The 19251-nt window shown below is 36.5% G+C and overlaps 1 protein-coding gene across 1 annotated transcript; it reads right to left on the bottom strand.

Moving 5' to 3' along the window:
• Positions 1 to 110: 110 nt before the first annotated feature.
• On the bottom strand, positions 111 to 19073 carry LOC140930489 (uncharacterized). Its single transcript, XM_073380203.1, has 16 exons — positions 18369 to 19073; positions 13462 to 14019; positions 13057 to 13110; positions 12740 to 12768; positions 12038 to 12207; positions 11485 to 11536; positions 10805 to 10884; positions 9177 to 9485; positions 8556 to 8799; positions 7808 to 7912; positions 7015 to 7072; positions 6586 to 6751; positions 4947 to 5061; positions 4403 to 4569; positions 4167 to 4299; positions 111 to 3825 (listed from the first exon to the last, which is right to left on the bottom strand). The coding sequence occupies exons 1-16, from the start codon at positions 18814 to 18816 to the stop codon at positions 3589 to 3591; spliced, it is 2925 nt and encodes a 974-aa protein (XP_073236304.1). The 5' UTR covers positions 18817 to 19073; the 3' UTR covers positions 111 to 3588.
• Between the last annotated feature and the right edge of the window lie 178 nt (positions 19074 to 19251).

Below are 19251 nucleotides of genomic sequence, written 5' to 3'. Positions count from 1 at the left end.
CCCAAGGTGATTAATGTGTGTTTATCATTGTGAGTTAGAAGATGGCTTGCTTGGCCCTTGGCCAGTGGGTAAGTGAGCATGTAACCTACTTGCCTGGCACGAAAATATAGTTCTCTTGAACGACTGGATGGGAATTTTTTTCAAGCCCTGATTAATTATCACCCAGACAAAAAAGTAAGCAGGTACGAAAGTTATTTATGTGAAAACCATTATTTAAGAAGCAGTACTCACTGCAGTAACACATACACTTAATATTAAGTATTTCAATATATATTACATCAATATTAAACAGGTCATCAAATGCATTATCAGGTTTTTAAAATATTAAGTATAAAGGTCCTGCATCAGTTTCATAAAAATAATTATCTTCTGTTTTCAAGTTGATCAGATAGTTTTAATAGGTTTCTAATACGTTTGAAAATTTCAGATATAAATATAAAGTTGTAGGTTGTTTTATAAAGATCCAGTTTATGTAGAGTTTTTAATATTGCAAGGTAGATTTGATACAATTAATAGTATTAAATAAACGACAAAAGGATCATTAACACCTCAGACTGGGGTGATCTGACAATGTTAGCAATCAAATTTCACTAATGAAATCTGACTGGTTGCAACACTACAATTACTTGAATACTATTTGCATAAACGGTTTTTCTTTAACTGTGAGGCAAAACAGGGCCTACCTTGACTGCAAATCGCACGAAATTGTACTTCTGTAAAAAACTAAAAACACCTCATGAAATATGTCTTAAACTTGTTACTGCCCAGAGGCTCCCTCGTATCCAGATCTCTCTCTCTCTCTCCCACTGAAAATTTGGGTGCAAAGGAAGGCACGATGAACGAAATGGGCGAGATGTCTGCACCTCTCATTTTTCTCCTTCCAACTATTCCTTACACTTCATCACTAGTCACTCGCCTGTCACTCACGTTTCGCGCTCTCCTCTGGGAGAAGAACAAAGTGCCTGAAGAGGAGGCAGGCCCAGAGGCTGTCAATATTAAATTCACTGAAACATTTTTGGTTCAACGTTTTGAACTGAAAGCTCAAGGTAGAGATCAACCAGCCAGAAAACATTATCAGTATAAGAAGTCTTAAATACTAGTTGGATTTCATTAAGTAGTTATAATAACTAAAATTTGTGAATGAAGCTTGTAGTCCATGCGTCATTAATTTTTTTTAGCTTTGTTTTCCAGACAATTCTAAGATTCCAGAAATAAACTGGCTTACCAGAGCCAGCATGTTCTCTTGATATACAGTGTCTAAAATACAGCTTTAACCTCAACTAATGGAAACATCTTATCATTCAAAATGGTCCCTGTGACATACAAATGAGTGTTGTTGGCCTTCAGGAGATTGGACTGTTCAAGCTAACAAGCCAACAACTTGTACCTTTTTACTGGAACAGCAACCGGATTCTTGAAAGCTTGATAAGTTAAGATATATCCTATGTATTGTTTATAAGACAAAATGTATGATGTATCCTAACTGAGAAGGTCTTCATGAACTCAGTTCCAGATGTAATAGAAACAATTGCAGAAAATTCCACCGTCTAACTCACTGTAAAATGAAATCAGTGTACAAAACATCAATAAAATATCATTCTTTTTTCACATTAAAAGAATAAAATAAAATATGATTTAACAGAACTAAAATAGCATCATTTCTTTATAATTCAGGTAAATTGCTAAGCAGTCTTTTGTCACAGACAGTGTTTTATGTAAATGATACTAGATGTTGTTTGGGCCTAATTATCTTCTTCTAGAGAGTAAATTGATTTTAGTTTTGTAAATTAATTATTAATAAGATCCAGTTGTTATAATATTAGAAAGATCAATACTGGGTTCCAGCCCTAAATAATGGAAAAATTTTTTTTGATTACCAGAATTACTCCTATTATAAAATTAACATTTCAATAACAAATAAGACATTATTTTGAGAAACAAATTTCAGTTCATGACTCTAACAGGTCAGATGTGACAAGCGCAATGTTACTGTTCTTTTTTACTGAAAACAAGGACAAAAAAATGTAACTGACTGGTAATTTTCTGTCTTTGACCAAGAGCACCATCACAAGGATATTAAACCAGCACCTAACAACTATGTCTTATGATTATTACAGCTAAAACTTGGTATGATATACATAATATATAATATTTCTACTGCTAACTTCCACATAATATTATTTTAAAAGGTTCATATTCATTCAGTAGACAGTAGATATTCAGCCAAACAACTGTGCTTGTCATAACTTCAGATGAGATGTATTATTCAAAAACTGTATTTTCATTTTTTTGAAAGAAAAAATGTGCACCATTATTATAAAAGATGTCTGCAATGTTTATTCATCAGACAATTCCAAATATTTCACTGACAGACAATAATTAATAAATATCCAATTTCTGCAATTTGTGAGGATTTGGCATTAGCATTGGGAAATAATATAACAATATTATAAATTATATCAATTCAGTTCTTTAAATGTTTGAGGTATATATGTATTTTTCCTGACTTGCTCTATGGCAATGTGTGTGTTCTAGCAGAAAAGTTGATGTTAAAGTAATTAACAACACAAAGGTCAAGGGGTATTGTGTTACATGCGCCTAATTTAAATACTGATATGTCAATAATTTACTATATACAACATACAAGTTTGAAGCATCAATATAAATGTTCTTTAGGTTAAAAATTGTTACCACAACATTTCAATCTGAAAATCATCAGTAGTAAGTGTAGTTGTGGCGGTCATAGAGTTACAGTTGTAACAAATTCTTAAAGTAAAACAATTTAAAAAATGATAAAAAAAGGCCATGATTATGTCACACAATAAGTGCCAAAAAAGCACACATTATAGTAAGCAGTTAAAAGAAAAAGTGAACATGGAAAATTAGGGGCATTAAGTACAACCTTGCACTGCTACATACCCAGATACTTAATGAAAAAGTTTGACAAAAGCACAAACCAAAAAACAATGTTACGAGTAATACAAATACCTTCCGAGGGCAATTTTTTTTCCAGTGACTTAAAGAAAATGACCAGCAATTTCCAGTGAGTTAATGATATTGTCAAATTACAAAATTTTTGGCAAAATTGTGCCCTGAGAAAGTGAAGAGGTTGTGAACAGCATGCCATTAGCTGCTATGTTTCATCTAGCATCTTTGAAAATTCTCACTGCTTATGATGTAGCACACATAGAGCAATAGTGGTACCTTGGTATGAGGCATCAGAACAAATACCTCATAACCTAAAAGTATTGAAACCACTTTCTTTCTTGGCTGGCATGTCAGATGTAATTCATATCACGCTTCTTTCCATGTCCACTAAAAGAAAGTTCCGATACACTGAATAAACTATGGTATGCATAACATTTAAGGGTGAGATTCTCCAGGAAACAAATTCAAACTCCCACCAGACGTCATAACTATTCAAGTTGTGACATTTGGCAGATAAAACGGATTGAGGTTCCTTAGATTGTATAACAATTTATACCTATACAGTCCAAAAAACAATTTTTAAATCGCTCAATCAGATCAAGGGCTGTGGAATCAAATAAAGACTACTTTACAAGATTACCAATACACCAAGTATCACTCTTAAAGTAGCACTTTTCCATACTGCTTCATGATAAAATATTCAAAAGAGTAGGTCATCCTTAATCTGGACCACTGTACAGGCTCAGAGGTCATCCATGTCATTGAACATGGCGTTGTTGCCATGCTGGTTGTAACATCAGAGTTGTATTTTGTGTTCTCTCCTTTGTACATTTCCTGAGCTAATATCATGGAAGTAACTGGAGATAACTCTTCCAGCTCTACAGGGTCTGCTTTGATCTGCACAGGAAAATAACAGTGTTAGAAAAGGACTTAAGGCAGATCAGGCTGAATTCAAACACTGCAAGAGTAATGCAAAAATAAACCTTGTTCAAGTAATAACACTGTTACTAGCTGCCATCCTGTTTATGGAATAATTTGCCTAATAAATTGTTATATATTCAGTCACTATATAGCAAAATTAAAACTAATCTTTTCCAAACAGTTTTTTCTTGAAAGTATTTTGCACTAGGAGTTTTCTTTGTATTGATTGTATTCATTAAGATGTAAGTTTCATAGGTCAATGGGCTTGACTCACCCACTCCCCTTCCCCCCACTGCTATCATAACATGACCCCTTACCTCTCTTCTGCATTCCCTTTTAATCTTCTCAACTTCATCTCTGCATATTTTGCACACATAAATAATGCTGCGATCTCTCTCAAGTTTCCTGTAAATCTCATCAGTTATGTTGTCACACATCGTATGAATCCACCTATGAAAAAGTTGATTCATTAAAGGATTGTCATATAATGAAAGGTTTCTATCTTCTCCAAAATGTAAAAGTTTTGTCACAAAAAAGGTACTGATGTAGTCACCTGCTGCATGAATCACACTGCACCACTCTGTGGTTACCCTGCTCGGTGTTGCAAATTGGACAGTGATTTGTCTTGTGTTTGTTTTGGTAGCACTTGTCACACAATGTATAGTCAATGTGCCACCGTGATGTCTTCTTAGTTCTGCAAATCCTGCATTGCCGACATCTCTGTTTGGAAGATAGTTGAAAAATGTGTATCAAGTTTCGCAGGAAAAGTATGGTTCCTCACAAACAGTCATGTTACTGGATATTATATTAATAGACATTTGAGACAGACACAAAGTTAGAAACCTGAGCATGAAGACATGTCTCTTTTAGTTGACACAATCTAAGTATGACAAAGCTTTGACCGGCAGTTAAGTGCCTTTCTCAGTTAGAGAGGCTTTTCCGAAAGGCCAATAAGCCTAAATAAATAACTGAAGGAGACAGGGACAATCTGACTAAAATGAAGGAAATGACATTATGGTCAAGACAAATAGCATGGCTCCTGAGAGGTTGCATTGGCTTGTAAATAATTTCTGCTTCAAACAAAGCTAACAACTAACCTCACACTTCCAGCCCAATTTTTCTGTAGGGTTCACCACCGGTGCTATACACAATGGATGGTAACCTTTGTCACAGCTGCGACATATTAGCAGCTTATCCTTTGGGGAAGGAAGTCTGTGAAATGTAGAACAGCCATGATTTTAAATTCCATGAGTTTGTGTTCAATAAAATAACAAAGCCTCAATAATATTATTAACATGAGAATTGTCATCATCATCATCTTCACTGTTATCATCATCATCATTATTAACATGATCATCATAATCATCATCATCATTATTGTTGGCGTTGTAATTTATTTTTATCATCATCGTCATCATCACCATTACTAGTGATCGGGGTAAGATGGGAAGCAATTTCTTTGAGGGGTATAGAATGGTAAATTCGAGTCTTTGTGAGACTGCGAGACCAAGATTCGAGACTGAGACTAAAAAAAATTGAGACTCCAAAAACAGTGATTTTGTTATCTCTGTGTCCTATGTCCCTGACACATAAAAATCTCCAAAGACACAAAATAATTCATGGCATGCATCCTCATGGCATGCATCCCGTAGGATGCAAAGAGGGATCGATTGATCTGAACATGTGTATTTGTAGAAATAGCCCGTTCATGTAATTTCTGGGGCAGTATAATGGCTGTTGTTTAACGATGCACATTTCTTTTAGCCTTTGTTGTACTTTAGAATAGAAGGACTATATTTTAATTTCAGAGTTTTGTAATACAGAGTTTTGGAGTCTGTCTTCAGACTGTTCGGTTACATAAAGGCCCAAGCATTTTCAATTTCGGACTCGTTTTTTTAACTTGGACTCATTGGTTCTGGACTGGGACTCATAACTTTTCACAAGATGAGTCCCAGGACTCACCATAACTATTTGGAACAGGATCACAGCAGGAGGCAAAATCACCAGAAAACGACACTTCGAGACCCATCTCAAACGCTTTTGAGATTTCAAGATTGGGCCAAAATTTTTCAAGACCCCCATTATTGAGGAACCTGCAGTCTATACCCCTTCTTTTGTTACGGCACATTATATGCTTTCGTCACATAGAAAGTTTTCATTTTCACACAGAGAATGCATGAACCTACAAAAAGGCAGTTTATGAAACAAAACTTCATTTCCAAAGGATATTTTTTGCGTAAAAAGATTTCGACCAATCGTAAGAGTTGCAAACAACAGCCACGAAAAGTTTACAATTGTACATCCTCACGTACGATTTCTGTATTTGTTAGACTCACAAAATTTTGTTACAAGGAAGCTGTTTAGAAAACAAGGGATTAATATACATGTTGCTTTGTGAAGATTTATTAAAATTTGATGTTTGAACCAATCAGAAGTTCATTACAATAGTAATGTTAGCACCTTTTTGCACTTTGACGTGCTCATTGCGGTTTGGTTCTTTCCTTCTTATCTGGACCATTACTTGACATTATAATCCTTTAATCAGGTATGTTGTACATAGCTAATGTATAACCTGCACAACTCTTGAAGAAATCCATCAGGTTAGAAATAAGTGAAAAAAAATCAGGAAAGAGGAACCTCAACTAATGACTTGCGTGCACTTGAATGTCAACACAATCAACATCTATTGATATCTACTAATGGCTGCTTGTTTAATGACAAAGTTGAGGATCTTACCTACAAGACTGGCAGGATTTACACTGAGCACATTGCCAGCCAACTCTAACAGTTTCAGTAGCACGCACCGGGGGTGAACAGCAGTAGCTGTGATAATGACAGTTACATCGGCTGCAGAGTAGCAACTGTGACAGCTCCCCTCCCTGATGACATCTGTCACAAAATGCTGCAAATCAAAACATTACATTAAATCTCTCTCCTTATAAACCACTTTTTCTAAATGAAGAGAAATCTTAAGGAAAATAATAATTATTTTTCTTTAATTTTCTCTTATTTTTCTCATTATATTTAAGATCTTTAAAGTGGCTGCAATCATTTTACAAATTAACGGTATAATATTTAATACTGTTTTATTTGCATAATTGATTTTGTTTTTGTCTGTTGTTTGAACCAGCTTTATTTCTACCATTGTAAGAACCAGATACTTACCTACTCTTTGTATGATGTCCTCATGACTTGAACAGTAAAGTTTCAATGTTTTTATGTCCTGTAAAAAAGATATGACACATTTATGTACTTTATAATTCCCAATGATGTTTGATATTTCTACCTTGTGGAGAAGCGACGACAGGAAATGCGTCTGCGCTTCGCAGGCTAACCTTGTGGAGAATCCAGAATAATTTGGGATTGAAATAATATTAATCACCTTATGTATAAAAACATGAAAATTAATATTTTTCCAGGACATCTATATATACTGGTCACCACTGCGGGAAACAGCGAGATTCACTCTGTATGAAAAGCGTATTGGCATTAGAAATGACATGTGTTCAAGAATGTCGACATGGTTACCGTATTATATTTATAATTCAATGGAATTTTTTTTTTCTTTTTCACTGACCAAGAGCCCACCATGTGACCTGTAAAAAACTACCTACAAAATTTGTAAAAAAAAAAAAAAAAAAATTATTTAATAATGGTCTACTCATGCTGAATGTCATCCAACTGTGTTTGGCAGCAAATAATATTCTGCTCAAGTGCAAATGAAACCCCGCTTTTCTCCTTCTTGCAACTGCTATTGCGTAAAAATGGCAAAATCGCTACACTTTGCAACGCTTCGCAAAGATATTCATCCAAAAATAAACTTGGTGATGGAATGACAAAACAATTATTGAACTTGGTTAAAAAGATTTATCAGTATCTCACTTGCCACTGACAAATCACGATATTTCTGCTCAACCTTGTCAAATAATATTGGTAATGATATGTTCTTAGCTCTCACCTGATAGGTTCTTGCAGCCATTGCACAGGGGTAGTGGTATATTCTACCACAATCTGGCATTTCACAGACAATACTTGCACCAAAGCGACCACAAAAACAACATTTCTGCCCAAATAAGTAAATGTATAAATAAATAAATACTAAAAAATTGAAATTAAAATACTTTAAAGTACACAACTCATTACAGTGCAACAGATATAAACAAGGAAACAGTCCAAAGCCACTCAAGGCCTTTACTTTATTTATTATTTTATTCATTGAATACTTTTTAGGAGACAGCCTGGCTGAACAGTCAGAGCTAGGGACCTGTAATGGCAAGCCTTGGGTCTCAAGTTTTAAGTCCCACCTAACTGCTAGCTGAATTTGTTTTACGGTAGTCCCCAACTAGTTCAGCTTTGACCAGTTGGCATTCTTGAACCCAGCAGTTATGTTTGAGTTAGATTAGTTTCAGTCACTGATTTGCTTTGTGATATAGTGCTGAAGGCGAAGTAATTATAAACCACTAGTACATCTTGATTGACAATATGCATGCAAAGTCCAAATGAGTTAACAGTTAAGTGTAACCTTGATGTAAAGAAATTCCACCAAAGAATACCCTGCAAGCAAAGGTTTCTCTCTTGCATGGCTTTTAGTGTTTAGGAAGTTGTTCGCGTGGCTTTTTTGTTGAGTAGTTGGTTTATTTACGCTCCGTTTCTCAAAAGCAGTTGCAATTAACAGACATCACAAACAACAAGGAAGAAGAATTTACCTTTGAAAGAATCTGGTTTGTTAAATCCACTGTGTAATCAGCTGAAGATTTGGTTGCTATGGAGGCCAAAGTCCATGCTGCACATCTCTCATGCACCCATATGTGACCTGACATGTCACACAGATCAACTAGGTCAGGTTCTTCTACAAATCCAACACTGGAAAGATCTTCTTGAGGAAATGGTGAGAGTCTGCCACTACTTGAACTATTTACTAAATGTGATTTCCCATCTGGGCTTCTTGTTCTAAAGTTGAAGCAGAAAAAATACAGTAAACGAAAATTTAACTTACAGTGTAATAATAAATAAACACAAAATGCTCATTGAGACCGGAAATAATGCAGTGATATTGTTGACACCTTTGGCCCTTCTCACATTTCAAATGAGGAGTGGTTATGGTAGAATCCACCACTCATCAAGACTCATCAGTGTTTTTAAATCTGAGACATGACAGCCAAAAGTTCCACAGTGTGAGATGGGAAGAAACTAGACTTTTACAATGCTTCCAAGATTTTGAGAATGTCACCCCTTAATTGGTAAACTAATTACTAATACCACAGAAAAAGACTGGTTGAACATACTTTATTTACCCTTCATGTATTTACCCTCAATCAGTGAATTACCTGACAGGAATGTCACCATGACTTTGATGATGAAGTGTTGAATTAGTGGCATCAGTCCTGTATCTCCAGTAAGACCCATGCTCTTCATAGTCATACTGAGGGGAACTTCTTCTTCCATAGGAAGCAAGTGAACCTCCACCAACAGCGTGGTTATGTAGATTTGAATAAGCCGCAGATGCTGAATGCTGCATGTGTGACTGAGAAGTGACTGGAGAGTGCTTTGGAAACCCAGATATTCTTCCAAAACAAATAAATTCACCTTGTCCCAATAAACTGTTATTCACACAGTTGCACAGAGCACAGCGTACTCTGAAATAAAAATACATTAAAACTTAATAATTTAAAACATTTTAAAATTTCTCATTGGAACATTATGGGATAGTTCTAATTTTGTTAGTTTCATGGAGATATCTTCAGATGGTGATCAGGAATTGTACAAAGACAATAACAAACTCAACTTGATATTTATAACAATCTAAACAATAAGAAACTGATGGCAATATTATTATTTTGGTCATGGCTGGGTAAGGGGGGACCTTTTTTAGACCTAAAAAAGTATGTGCCGCCAAAAAAAGAGGGTATACTTTTCAGGTTCTTGCTGACTCTTACAAGTACATACACAGGGTGTACAATTTCACTATTTAGAGACTTGAACAAGGTGTCTTTATTTTGCTGGCCAACCGGAAGCTTTTAAGAGAGTGGGAAGGTTGGAGATGAGCAGTCTACATTTACGGTACCAGATTTTTTCCAATAAAATCTAATTCCATGATGTTAGTTCCAAAAATTACTTAATTCTGTATGAATCAGTGTCATAAAATAAGGTCTCCTGTCTTAAACAGGGTAGTGAAATGAAAAATATTTGTCTTAACCCATTCGCCCCTGAACCGCTCGTAACCACTGTGTGGATACACGTCCTTTCTACCCCTTGTGATGTCATCAGTTTTAATGGTCAAGAACAACTTTGTAAGCTAACTTGTGCAGAGTGAAGAGATCTTTCAAACCATACCAGAATGAGCACAATTCAGTCAACGACACCGGAGAAAAAGGCAAAAAACCATGTAAGATTGACCTGTAAATCTCCATGAAAATCTTGTTCCATTGCCACCTACCTTTCCTTTCACCTAATCCTAAGATCCTAAAAGCTTTCCTAAAAACTCTTCCCACCAAAATGAAGCCTACTAAATGCCCAGCAAGAGAAAAAAAAATGAGGCAAGAAAAGTGAAAAGAGAGGGAAGGAGAGAAAGCGAAAAGTAAAAGTCAAGACTGCTGTGTCACTTTTAAACCCAATTTTTGCTTTCTGCACATGCCCGAACTATGCAAGCTGATATTTTGCATCTGGATCAGACGACCGTGAAGTGTACGACCTGTGAACGGATTTGGGGTAAGTCTTAGCTCTTTATAGCATGACAGTGACCAGAAAACCACTTGACTAGCTTCAATCCCGTTTTTCTGCAAAATCTCCAGGAGTGAATGGGTTAAAGTGGATCAGGGTTTGAGGGCCTCAGCAGCACGTGATGCACCTCTCGCTGAACTTTCCTTAAGTGCCCCCATCCCGCCCTCCACCCCACACCCCACTGGGAGCACATGGCTCTGTCATTAGATTAATATCCATCAGCTTTGTTACTTACCTTCCTGATTTGCTATCAAAATTGCTGGATCTCTCATCTCTTTTGACTAGTCGTCTTGATACACTTTCAGTTGGAGAAAGCTTAAAAGATAAAATTAAGCAACCAAAAAACTCACAAATTTGCAGTATTTCCTCGAATAATAACCATCCCTCGATTAATTGCCTCCCTCCAATAATTGTCCCCCCCTTTGACGAAAATATTTAAAGTAACTGCCTCCCTCAAATTATCACCCCCCCCCCCCCCCCGCCCCCCTCCACTACTTCACCCCTCACGCCGGCCACCTAATTCTCTTTCCTTTAACAAGCAAAACTGATCAGTGACAATTCAGCTGCTGAGGGCAAGGATATTGACATTGAAAATTAATCAAGGAACCAAATTTGGAACACTTGAATTATAAAAAGCCCAAGTTCAGTATATATGATACTATTCTTGTTTGAATTAATGGCATAAAAAAATAAAATATTTAGGGCACGACTTCAATTCCAATGAGCAATATCTGAAATAATCGCTTTACCTCGAATAATTGCCCCCCTTTTAATTTGTTTTGAAAAAGCAATAATATTAATCGCTGCCGACTATTATTTGAGGAAATACAGTATCTTTTCTGGTAAGTAGGCTGGGTGTGATGAAATTTATTATTGATACAATTATTTATTATATAAAGTGAGCGAGTAGGGTACCTTAGTCCTCTTGGGTGATTCTGCTTCAATATCAATATCTTCATCACTGTCACTACAATAAGATGATGAGTTGGGTAAAATTGGTCCTTGGTATTCAAAGAGCCTTCATGTTGGTTATATTGTTGCCATAAAATAACAAATTTTCCTCCTTAGAATAAGTCAACAATGGGAACCAAATCGACGTTTTAAAAATATCCATTAAAAATATCCACAATATTGTCACTTCACAGGAAGGTAACTATAGTAACTGTTATAAATCCCAAAAATGTACCGTACATATAAGAATTACATTGCAAAACAAGGAGAGACAATTTAAGGAAAGGCATTGGTCATTAAAAAAATCCCACCCATTTTTCCCCTGTTGTTTAATTTTATGCTTGCTTTAAATGTTATTATCGGGAATTGAACTTTTTTTTTAGGTATGGTAATGCTGGTAATGGGTTTGACGTGGAGGAAACTATACTTTGCACCAAGGATAAACTTAAACTAGACCATCTCCTTATAATATTAATGATCAAAATGACAACGTTTTACTATTGGTAGTACAATGTACCTGTCTTGATTAAAATCTGCAGGCTTTCTTTTTGCCCTGGAGTTTAAGATGTTTGCATCTTGGGCTTCTGTCTTCTTCCCTGATGGTGGAGAACTGGTGTGTGTACAGTAACAACTACTGTTTTTCTCAGTGGCATCACTTCCATTTGAGAGTGAGCTACCATTCGTATCCTGTGAGAAAGTGTGCACAGTAACGTACTTAGAAAAAAAATTACTCTCAGCAGATAACTAAGCAATGGCCAGGGGAGGATGAGGCCCAACTTAAAGCCACTTTTTAGAAGTCCCAGCAGGTTGAATTACAACACCCAGGCCTCAGTACTGATCACCCAAACCTTTCATCACAGAATGAAACATTAAAATAATGGAAACTTCTATGTTTTGTTAGCCTCCCATCCCCTCCAAGAAAGGTTTAACAGCAATCCTACCCTCTGCCCTTTTTCTTTCACACAAATGGGTGTGGTCCAAAAGGTGACTGTACTTGTTTAAACTTGCAAATTGTGACTGAGCGATGTGTTAGTTATGTCAGCCCACCATTGACCTGCTCACCACTGACTTCTCAGTAGCTCAGTGGTTAGAGCATCCAACTAGTGTACAGAAGGTTGTGGGTTTAATTCCCATCTGGAAGTCAGAATTTTTTTCTGTGTTCTTCTCTCCACACATATCATTTCATTTAAAAAAAATTTTGCATAAACAACTAACTCACCTCATCACTTCTAAGGTTATTATCACCTTCTGTGAAGGAAAAAAGTATAAATATTATTGTACCAGTAATTAAAACCAGCTGCAAGGCTGGCTGTAATATTTCCCCTCAAAAGAACAGACTTTTTAAGTACAGCTTTACAACAAGTAACTTTGAGATTACAAGTGTATCTGGAAAATTTGTCATCTAATTTTGCACCTCACATTTTGTTCCAATGCAATCACTGCTCATTACAGGATAGTATGTTTGAATACACAGCTGTTATTTATCATATCCAAAGTGCTGTATGGACTAGATAAAAAACCAAAAAATAAACAAACCTGAAATGCTATGTGACTTGTGTGCACTACCATACAATGAAGCTCTAAACCAATCTGAAATATTCACGTTTCAATTAAAAAAATAGCTTTCACACTAAAGTACCATACTTTCATTATTATGTGCTAGTTCTTTTAACTGGACGGGGGGGGGGGGGGGAGGTTGGTCATGAATAACAGTATTTCTGTAAGTTGTGGGTAAAATCCAGGGTTGACAATAAAGAGTGGGTCAGGGGGGGGGGGGGGTGGGGGCAAGGGGATAGGGATTCCTTCTGCAACTTTGACCATGACCCCTGCAGCTCTCAATTCCCTGCCCACTACAACAGTTATTGAGACAAATAAGTAACCAGATTCCTCACTAACCAGTAGTTTACAAAGTTATAAACACAATGCTTAGTTTGATCATACCTGGTGGTTGAACTCTCTCATAATGGTAAGGATTAACACAGACTTTTTCATGTTTTGTGTCATAACCATTCTGACAAAATTCTTTATGTCGCATTTCCATTTTATGCACATCTGGCCATCTCCACAACCGTGCGTATATAACATGTGGGAAGTCCTTCTTGTCCCCAACTTGTAACCTCCCATCCATTGTCCTTTGAACAGTGACACATTTTGATGGCTGCCGTCCTTTGGAAGTAATAGCTACTATCAAAGAGTCCAGCTCATAAAATTTTTTCTTTAACTTTTTCACCAGGGACTCAATGGCCCTGCGACAAAAGCTCTCAGCATCAGCACCCTGATGTCTAAAGACAGCATGCCAGAGTAAATTACGCACAATGATTGGACAGGGATCAGCAGAACAAGGAATATTGCTGGGTCCCGGTAGAGTGTTACTGGGTCCCGCTTCTAAATATTTTGGTTGATCATATGTAGATGTTGGTTGGGGAGGACTTTCTTTCAAAACAGATAATGCACACTTGTCACAATTTGGTGATGTTGTTTTCACTGAAAGAGTTGCAGCTGAATAAAAAAATAAAATTAAAAATGTTATTATGACAAATAAAGCAGCATATTAATACCGGTTGCACTCACCTGTACTAGGGGACTTAACCCAGGATTAAAAGTTATTGTGGCCATGTATTTTTGGTGTACAAGAATGATAAACTGAACTATATAACTTTCTTAGTGGAGAGTGATGCCCTTAATCAGCAATACGTAAGGCAACATGCAGTCAGCACTTACACTTATACAATTTCAATATCATCTGTTCCAAAAACTATAAAGTAAATTATTAGTCTCCCATGCAGATTATCTGAAATAAAACTGGCCGCAAATATAGAGAGAGAAGAGAGAAGTGTTACTGCAATTTAAGATAGGGCGCTTTTCGTGATTTCAAAGAAGATAATTTGCAAAATTCATCAAAAATTACTGCTTAGTCATTACTGCTTAATCATTGTTTACAAAACTTTGAAAATATTCACTGATGATGTTCTATTAGCCATACTTGAACCCTAAAGATACATGTTGTGTGAGAATAATGACTCACTTAGTTGCACCAGGCGACTAGATTATCAGTACTAACATTACTGATAATCACTTTATTTCATTGATACTGGATTGTCTGGTTCACAAATCATAATTTTCACGGATCAGTGGTTGTAATCTTGTGTTGATAGATTGTATCACTTAATTTCTATTTTAGGCATCAAATACAGAAACGAAAGACACACATCCATTCTCCCTCCAATACTGTAAATAATATTATACTGATTCCAAAAACTTATCAAAGTATTGACAGTATAGGTTTCATTTTTTGACAGAGGTATTCATTGAAACTTCACTCATCACCATACCATCCATCATTCTCTTCATTTCCGCTATAAGACAAAGGTCATTAAATTGCATTATAGGAATACGACTTGCTATGACATTGCCTAAAATGGACACACCAACTAAGTTTATTTTATTCTAGATTTTGCTTAATTTTGTTTTAGATTTCATAATGATTCTTAACCAGTCAGAAAAACACTCTTACCATTTGTTTTAACCTTTTTTCCTTGTCGGTACATGTGCAATATCTGTTTTATTCATTCATAATTAGACACTGTAAGCTTAGCGAAGGGATTGTTTTGCCTTGAATAGTAATAAGAGAGTTGTTTTGAAGACTATTATTTGCATGCATGCATGTTTTGTATTAAGAATGCCCAATAAATTATGAATAAGCTCACAAGAATGACATCATCATACATAATTTTGATTGTCGGACTCCTAAACACGTGCATGTCTAGTCACAGTCATGTAACTGCTGTCTGGTTGTCTTTAGCTTGCTGATGAGCAAAAGCAGCCAGCAGGATGTACGCTGACGATTTTTAAAGCAAGTGAGCACAAAAAGCTTTGACTTTCCTGGTACAGAAACAATATATTCTTGTACTGGAAATATGCAATCCATGGAAATAAAAAATCAAAGAAAGTAGGCAATAATTACTGCGGAATATTTACATGAATGTTTAACACTTGCCGTGACCACAAGAAGTCAGGACTGATTCCAAGGGACGCTAGATTTACATTAAGACTGGCATAAGATATATTCCATTAATTGTGTTACACTGCAAGTTTTTAATTTGGATTCCCAAAGTTTTGAAAGCCACAACTTTCACAGGATTCCTGTGCTTCAAATCAACACACACGGAAGTGTTAAAAGATCGAGATAAACCTACTCCTGTCAAAAAAACATTTGTGGTATTTCATCAAGTGTAAAGCACTACTCAAACATGACCTATAATTTGGATGTTAATCAAGCTTCACTCCTAGCCTTTTTTAAAACAACTAACTTATTTCTTGACATGGCCACTGTTAAACAACATGTTGTAACAAGCTAGCATCAGCTTTATGTTGCTTATATAATTTCCTTCTTTACTTTTTAAGGATATACTAACTGCCTATCAGATCTTTGCAAGAATTGTGCCTTAACTCTGATATGTCTGCCTCAGATTTACGAGTCATATTGAAACAGTGTCAATGAGAAATTAAAAAAATGCACAGACATCCACTAATAAAACTGGCTGGGTAAGGGAGTTAATGGGAGCTACAGACTGCACTTGACAAAGCTTAACTATTTATGTGACAAGGAAACAAAGGAACTGCCTAAACAATCATAAAAAATGATACTATTGCAAAAATGACCAAACTACCAGTAAAATCTTAAGAAAGTACAGGTCACTTGTCACTTAGTCACAAAAACATAGAACTTCATATATAATATTGACTAAACAACTCAGTACTAGGAGGCAAGATCAGATATTGCAAACCTTAATAAGAAAAATACAAATCGAATATATTTAAGGACTGAATGATTTCACAGTATCATGGAGTCTGTGTAGAGACACCATTTACAAAATAATATGTGAGAATGACATACTCAGTCATTATAATCTTCTCAAGAACCAACTCCCTCATTTTTTTCTCTATCTAGAAAAGCACAATAAGCCAGTAGAGATTGGAATACCTTTCAGTATTTATTGCAAAAAAAGATAAAAACAAAGGTAAAAATGCTTTGGGTAAAAATATTCATGACTCTATCTGCCACAGTGCCTGCCTGCAGGTAAGTAAACAACATGATATCCTGACCTTCAACCAACCAATATCACCAATAAATGAATTCACTACCCTTGCCAGTGAGCTGAAAACTTAACTTAGATTATACCAAAAACTTTAAAATATTAGAATTGATACAATGAAGTCAAAATTTGCATTTCAGTTCTTCTGTTTTCTGAGCTTTTTCTGATTCCCTGGGGTTTAAAGTGGAACGATGTACACAAAAGAAACCGACAGATCAAATCCTTTTAACAATTAGCTGGGCTTTAACATCACGAAATACTATGGAAAGTACATCTGCCTAAAACAAGTTAACTGAGCTTCCAACACGTAATGGCGACGTTTCGTATAGCTCGACCAAAGACGAAATTTTAATTACGTGACAGTATTACAACAAGCAATTTAAATGCATCTGCGTGGCTTTTGTGGTTTTGTTTGTTAAGAGATGAGAAAATATTAATGGGCGGAAAGATTATCACAAATTATACATGTGATATTTCTAAAGCTTCTGTCCTTAAAAAATCAAATTTTGAAAACGTTAAGGTGGGAATTAATAACGATTGAAACAACAGAATTCGCCGCTGAAGCGAATTTATTATCTTCGAACTGTCAAACAATTACAAACAATAAAGGTTGTCAGAAATGGCATTCAAAATTTCAAAAGACTTTCACGCAACAAAACCTGTTCCGCAAAGATCGAGATAGCGTGCGCGTAGCCCGAAAAATAAAAGGCACTAAAGAGATCGCATGAAGGCTGAAAAATTCACGCTATCGTCTAGACAGCCAAGCAGACTGAAATAAAAAATATATTCAAATGAGGTGTTTTTGAATACTAATCAGGCAGCCTGTTTACTTTCTGGCTAATGCACATTCACTGTTCTCAGAGCGTTTTTATTCAAAAAACTTCTTCCAAATGGCGCGCGCGTGTACTCTGACCTCCGAGAAAAACAATTTCACGTCCCAAAATAAATTAGAGCCGAAGCAGACGACATTTCAGACGTTTTCAGACAAGAAACGTTCCAGCCAGACAATGACCACTAACCAACAATAATACTTAAACAAAACCCAGACAAAATAATTCTCTCGCCCCACACGAAATGATCGCCAGTCATTTGACGTGATTCGCCGCTCGACACGTCTGAAACCAAGTCTGGAAAACGTTCCCAACAAAATCGCGCAAAAATTCCGGCCAAAAATTCATCTAGATATTAAAAATGCAAAATAGGCGCTTGCTCGTTATCCAAACAATGGCCAAGCTTAGGAAAGCACTGACGTGCCCACTCCCATGAAAGAAATTAGCATTTCGCTTTTTGACATGTTTATCGCTAATGAATTCGTGAGGCGAATTCTGTACCATCGAATAAACGAAATGCTTTAACACAGGGAATTGATCGCAAAGATATTTTTCGTAAAAGGCTCTGGTCGAAGTAGGGATGATAACGTTGTAGGCAAAAAGCTGGAGTGAGACGATGCCGCTCGAAAAAAATGTCCGTGAGTGAATTACGAAAATATCACCCCCGATCGAGCTTTTTAGCTTTCCTTGTGACACAAGCACGAAAACAAACTCATGATAGACAATTCCATGGTAAGAAGGATTAAAGCAAGCCTCAATCCTTGTCACATATCAAAGCTCCGGTGTACTTTGTCATCACGTCTGCTATAGGAGCACGTACACGAAATGCGTGCGTTCACTTAGTCCCTTAGGCCAGCTACATGACATCATCACACAATTGACCCAGCGCACAAACCTTCTGAAACAAAACTAAAAAGCTTACCTGCCGGACTGCGGATTCTTTCATAATGGTACGGATTGACACAAACACTTTCATACTTAAGGTCATAGCCGTATCGGCAAAAGTCCAAATGTTTCATCTCCATTTTTTGAATGTCGGGCCATCGCCACAGTCGAGCGTAAATCACATGTGGAAAGCCCTTGCGCTCGCACACTTGAAGTCTGCCGTCCAAAGTTCTCTGAATCGTGACACATTTCGATGATTTAGAGCCTTTAGTCGTAATGGCAGTGATCAAAGAGTCTAGCTCTTCGGATTTTTTTCTCAGCTTCTTTACTAACGATTCAATGGCTCTCTTTGCGAATTTCTCAGTTTCGCCTCCCTGGCGATGGCAAGTTGTATGACACATTAAGTTCAAAACGATGCTTAGGTTTGCATCGGCAGAGCTCGGTCCTCGTTTCGGGGAAGCCGATTGCACTAAGCTTTTTTCCATTCCGCAGACCTTCTTTAGTCCTCATTTCATCATCGATAGTTCAAAATTTCAAGAAGGATTGCTCCGCCAAACAACCATCTATGTTCCTTCCCAAACAAACTCCATATGCGCAGAACAGTGTGAAGATTCAACCAGTAGTGTCATGTCATAGCAAGTACCTCGTCCAATAGCAACTCACAAAAAACGATAGCAATTAATCCTAAAACACGCGTTCTTGTCAATCACTTTGATTGACACGACAAGATAAACAATGGCTAAAGACACGAAAGGCCCTTGCCAGAACTAAATGGTGATGAACATTTGTACAGGTTATGTGCTTTTCTGTCCATCTTCCGTCTTTTATGAGCTAGGACACGTTTTACGAAAGATTACGTCGCTTAAGTTCCGGCCCAAGATCTCTATATAATAGTTACCTTTCCCGTCAGAAAGATGTAA

This window comes from Porites lutea, chromosome 3 (assembly GCF_958299795.1).
Source record: "Porites lutea chromosome 3, jaPorLute2.1, whole genome shotgun sequence".
In the NCBI taxonomy this organism is placed as follows: Eukaryota; Metazoa; Cnidaria; class Anthozoa; order Scleractinia; family Poritidae; genus Porites; species Porites lutea.
This window is presented reverse-complemented; position numbering and strand designations above follow the sequence as displayed.

Coding starts and splice junctions, on each gene's coding strand:
- LOC140930489 (XM_073380203.1), bottom strand. CDS start 18,816: ATGGAAAAAAGCTTAGTGCAATCGGCTTCCCCGAAACGAGGACCGAGC. Junction 13,111..13,461: donor TGAGAGAGTTCAACCACCAG/GTATGATCAAAC, acceptor TGAATATTTCAG/ATTGGTTTAGAGCTTCATTG. Junction 4,300..4,402: donor CAGTGTGATTCATGCAGCAG/GTGACTACATCA, acceptor ACTTTTTCATAG/GTGGATTCATACGATGTGTG.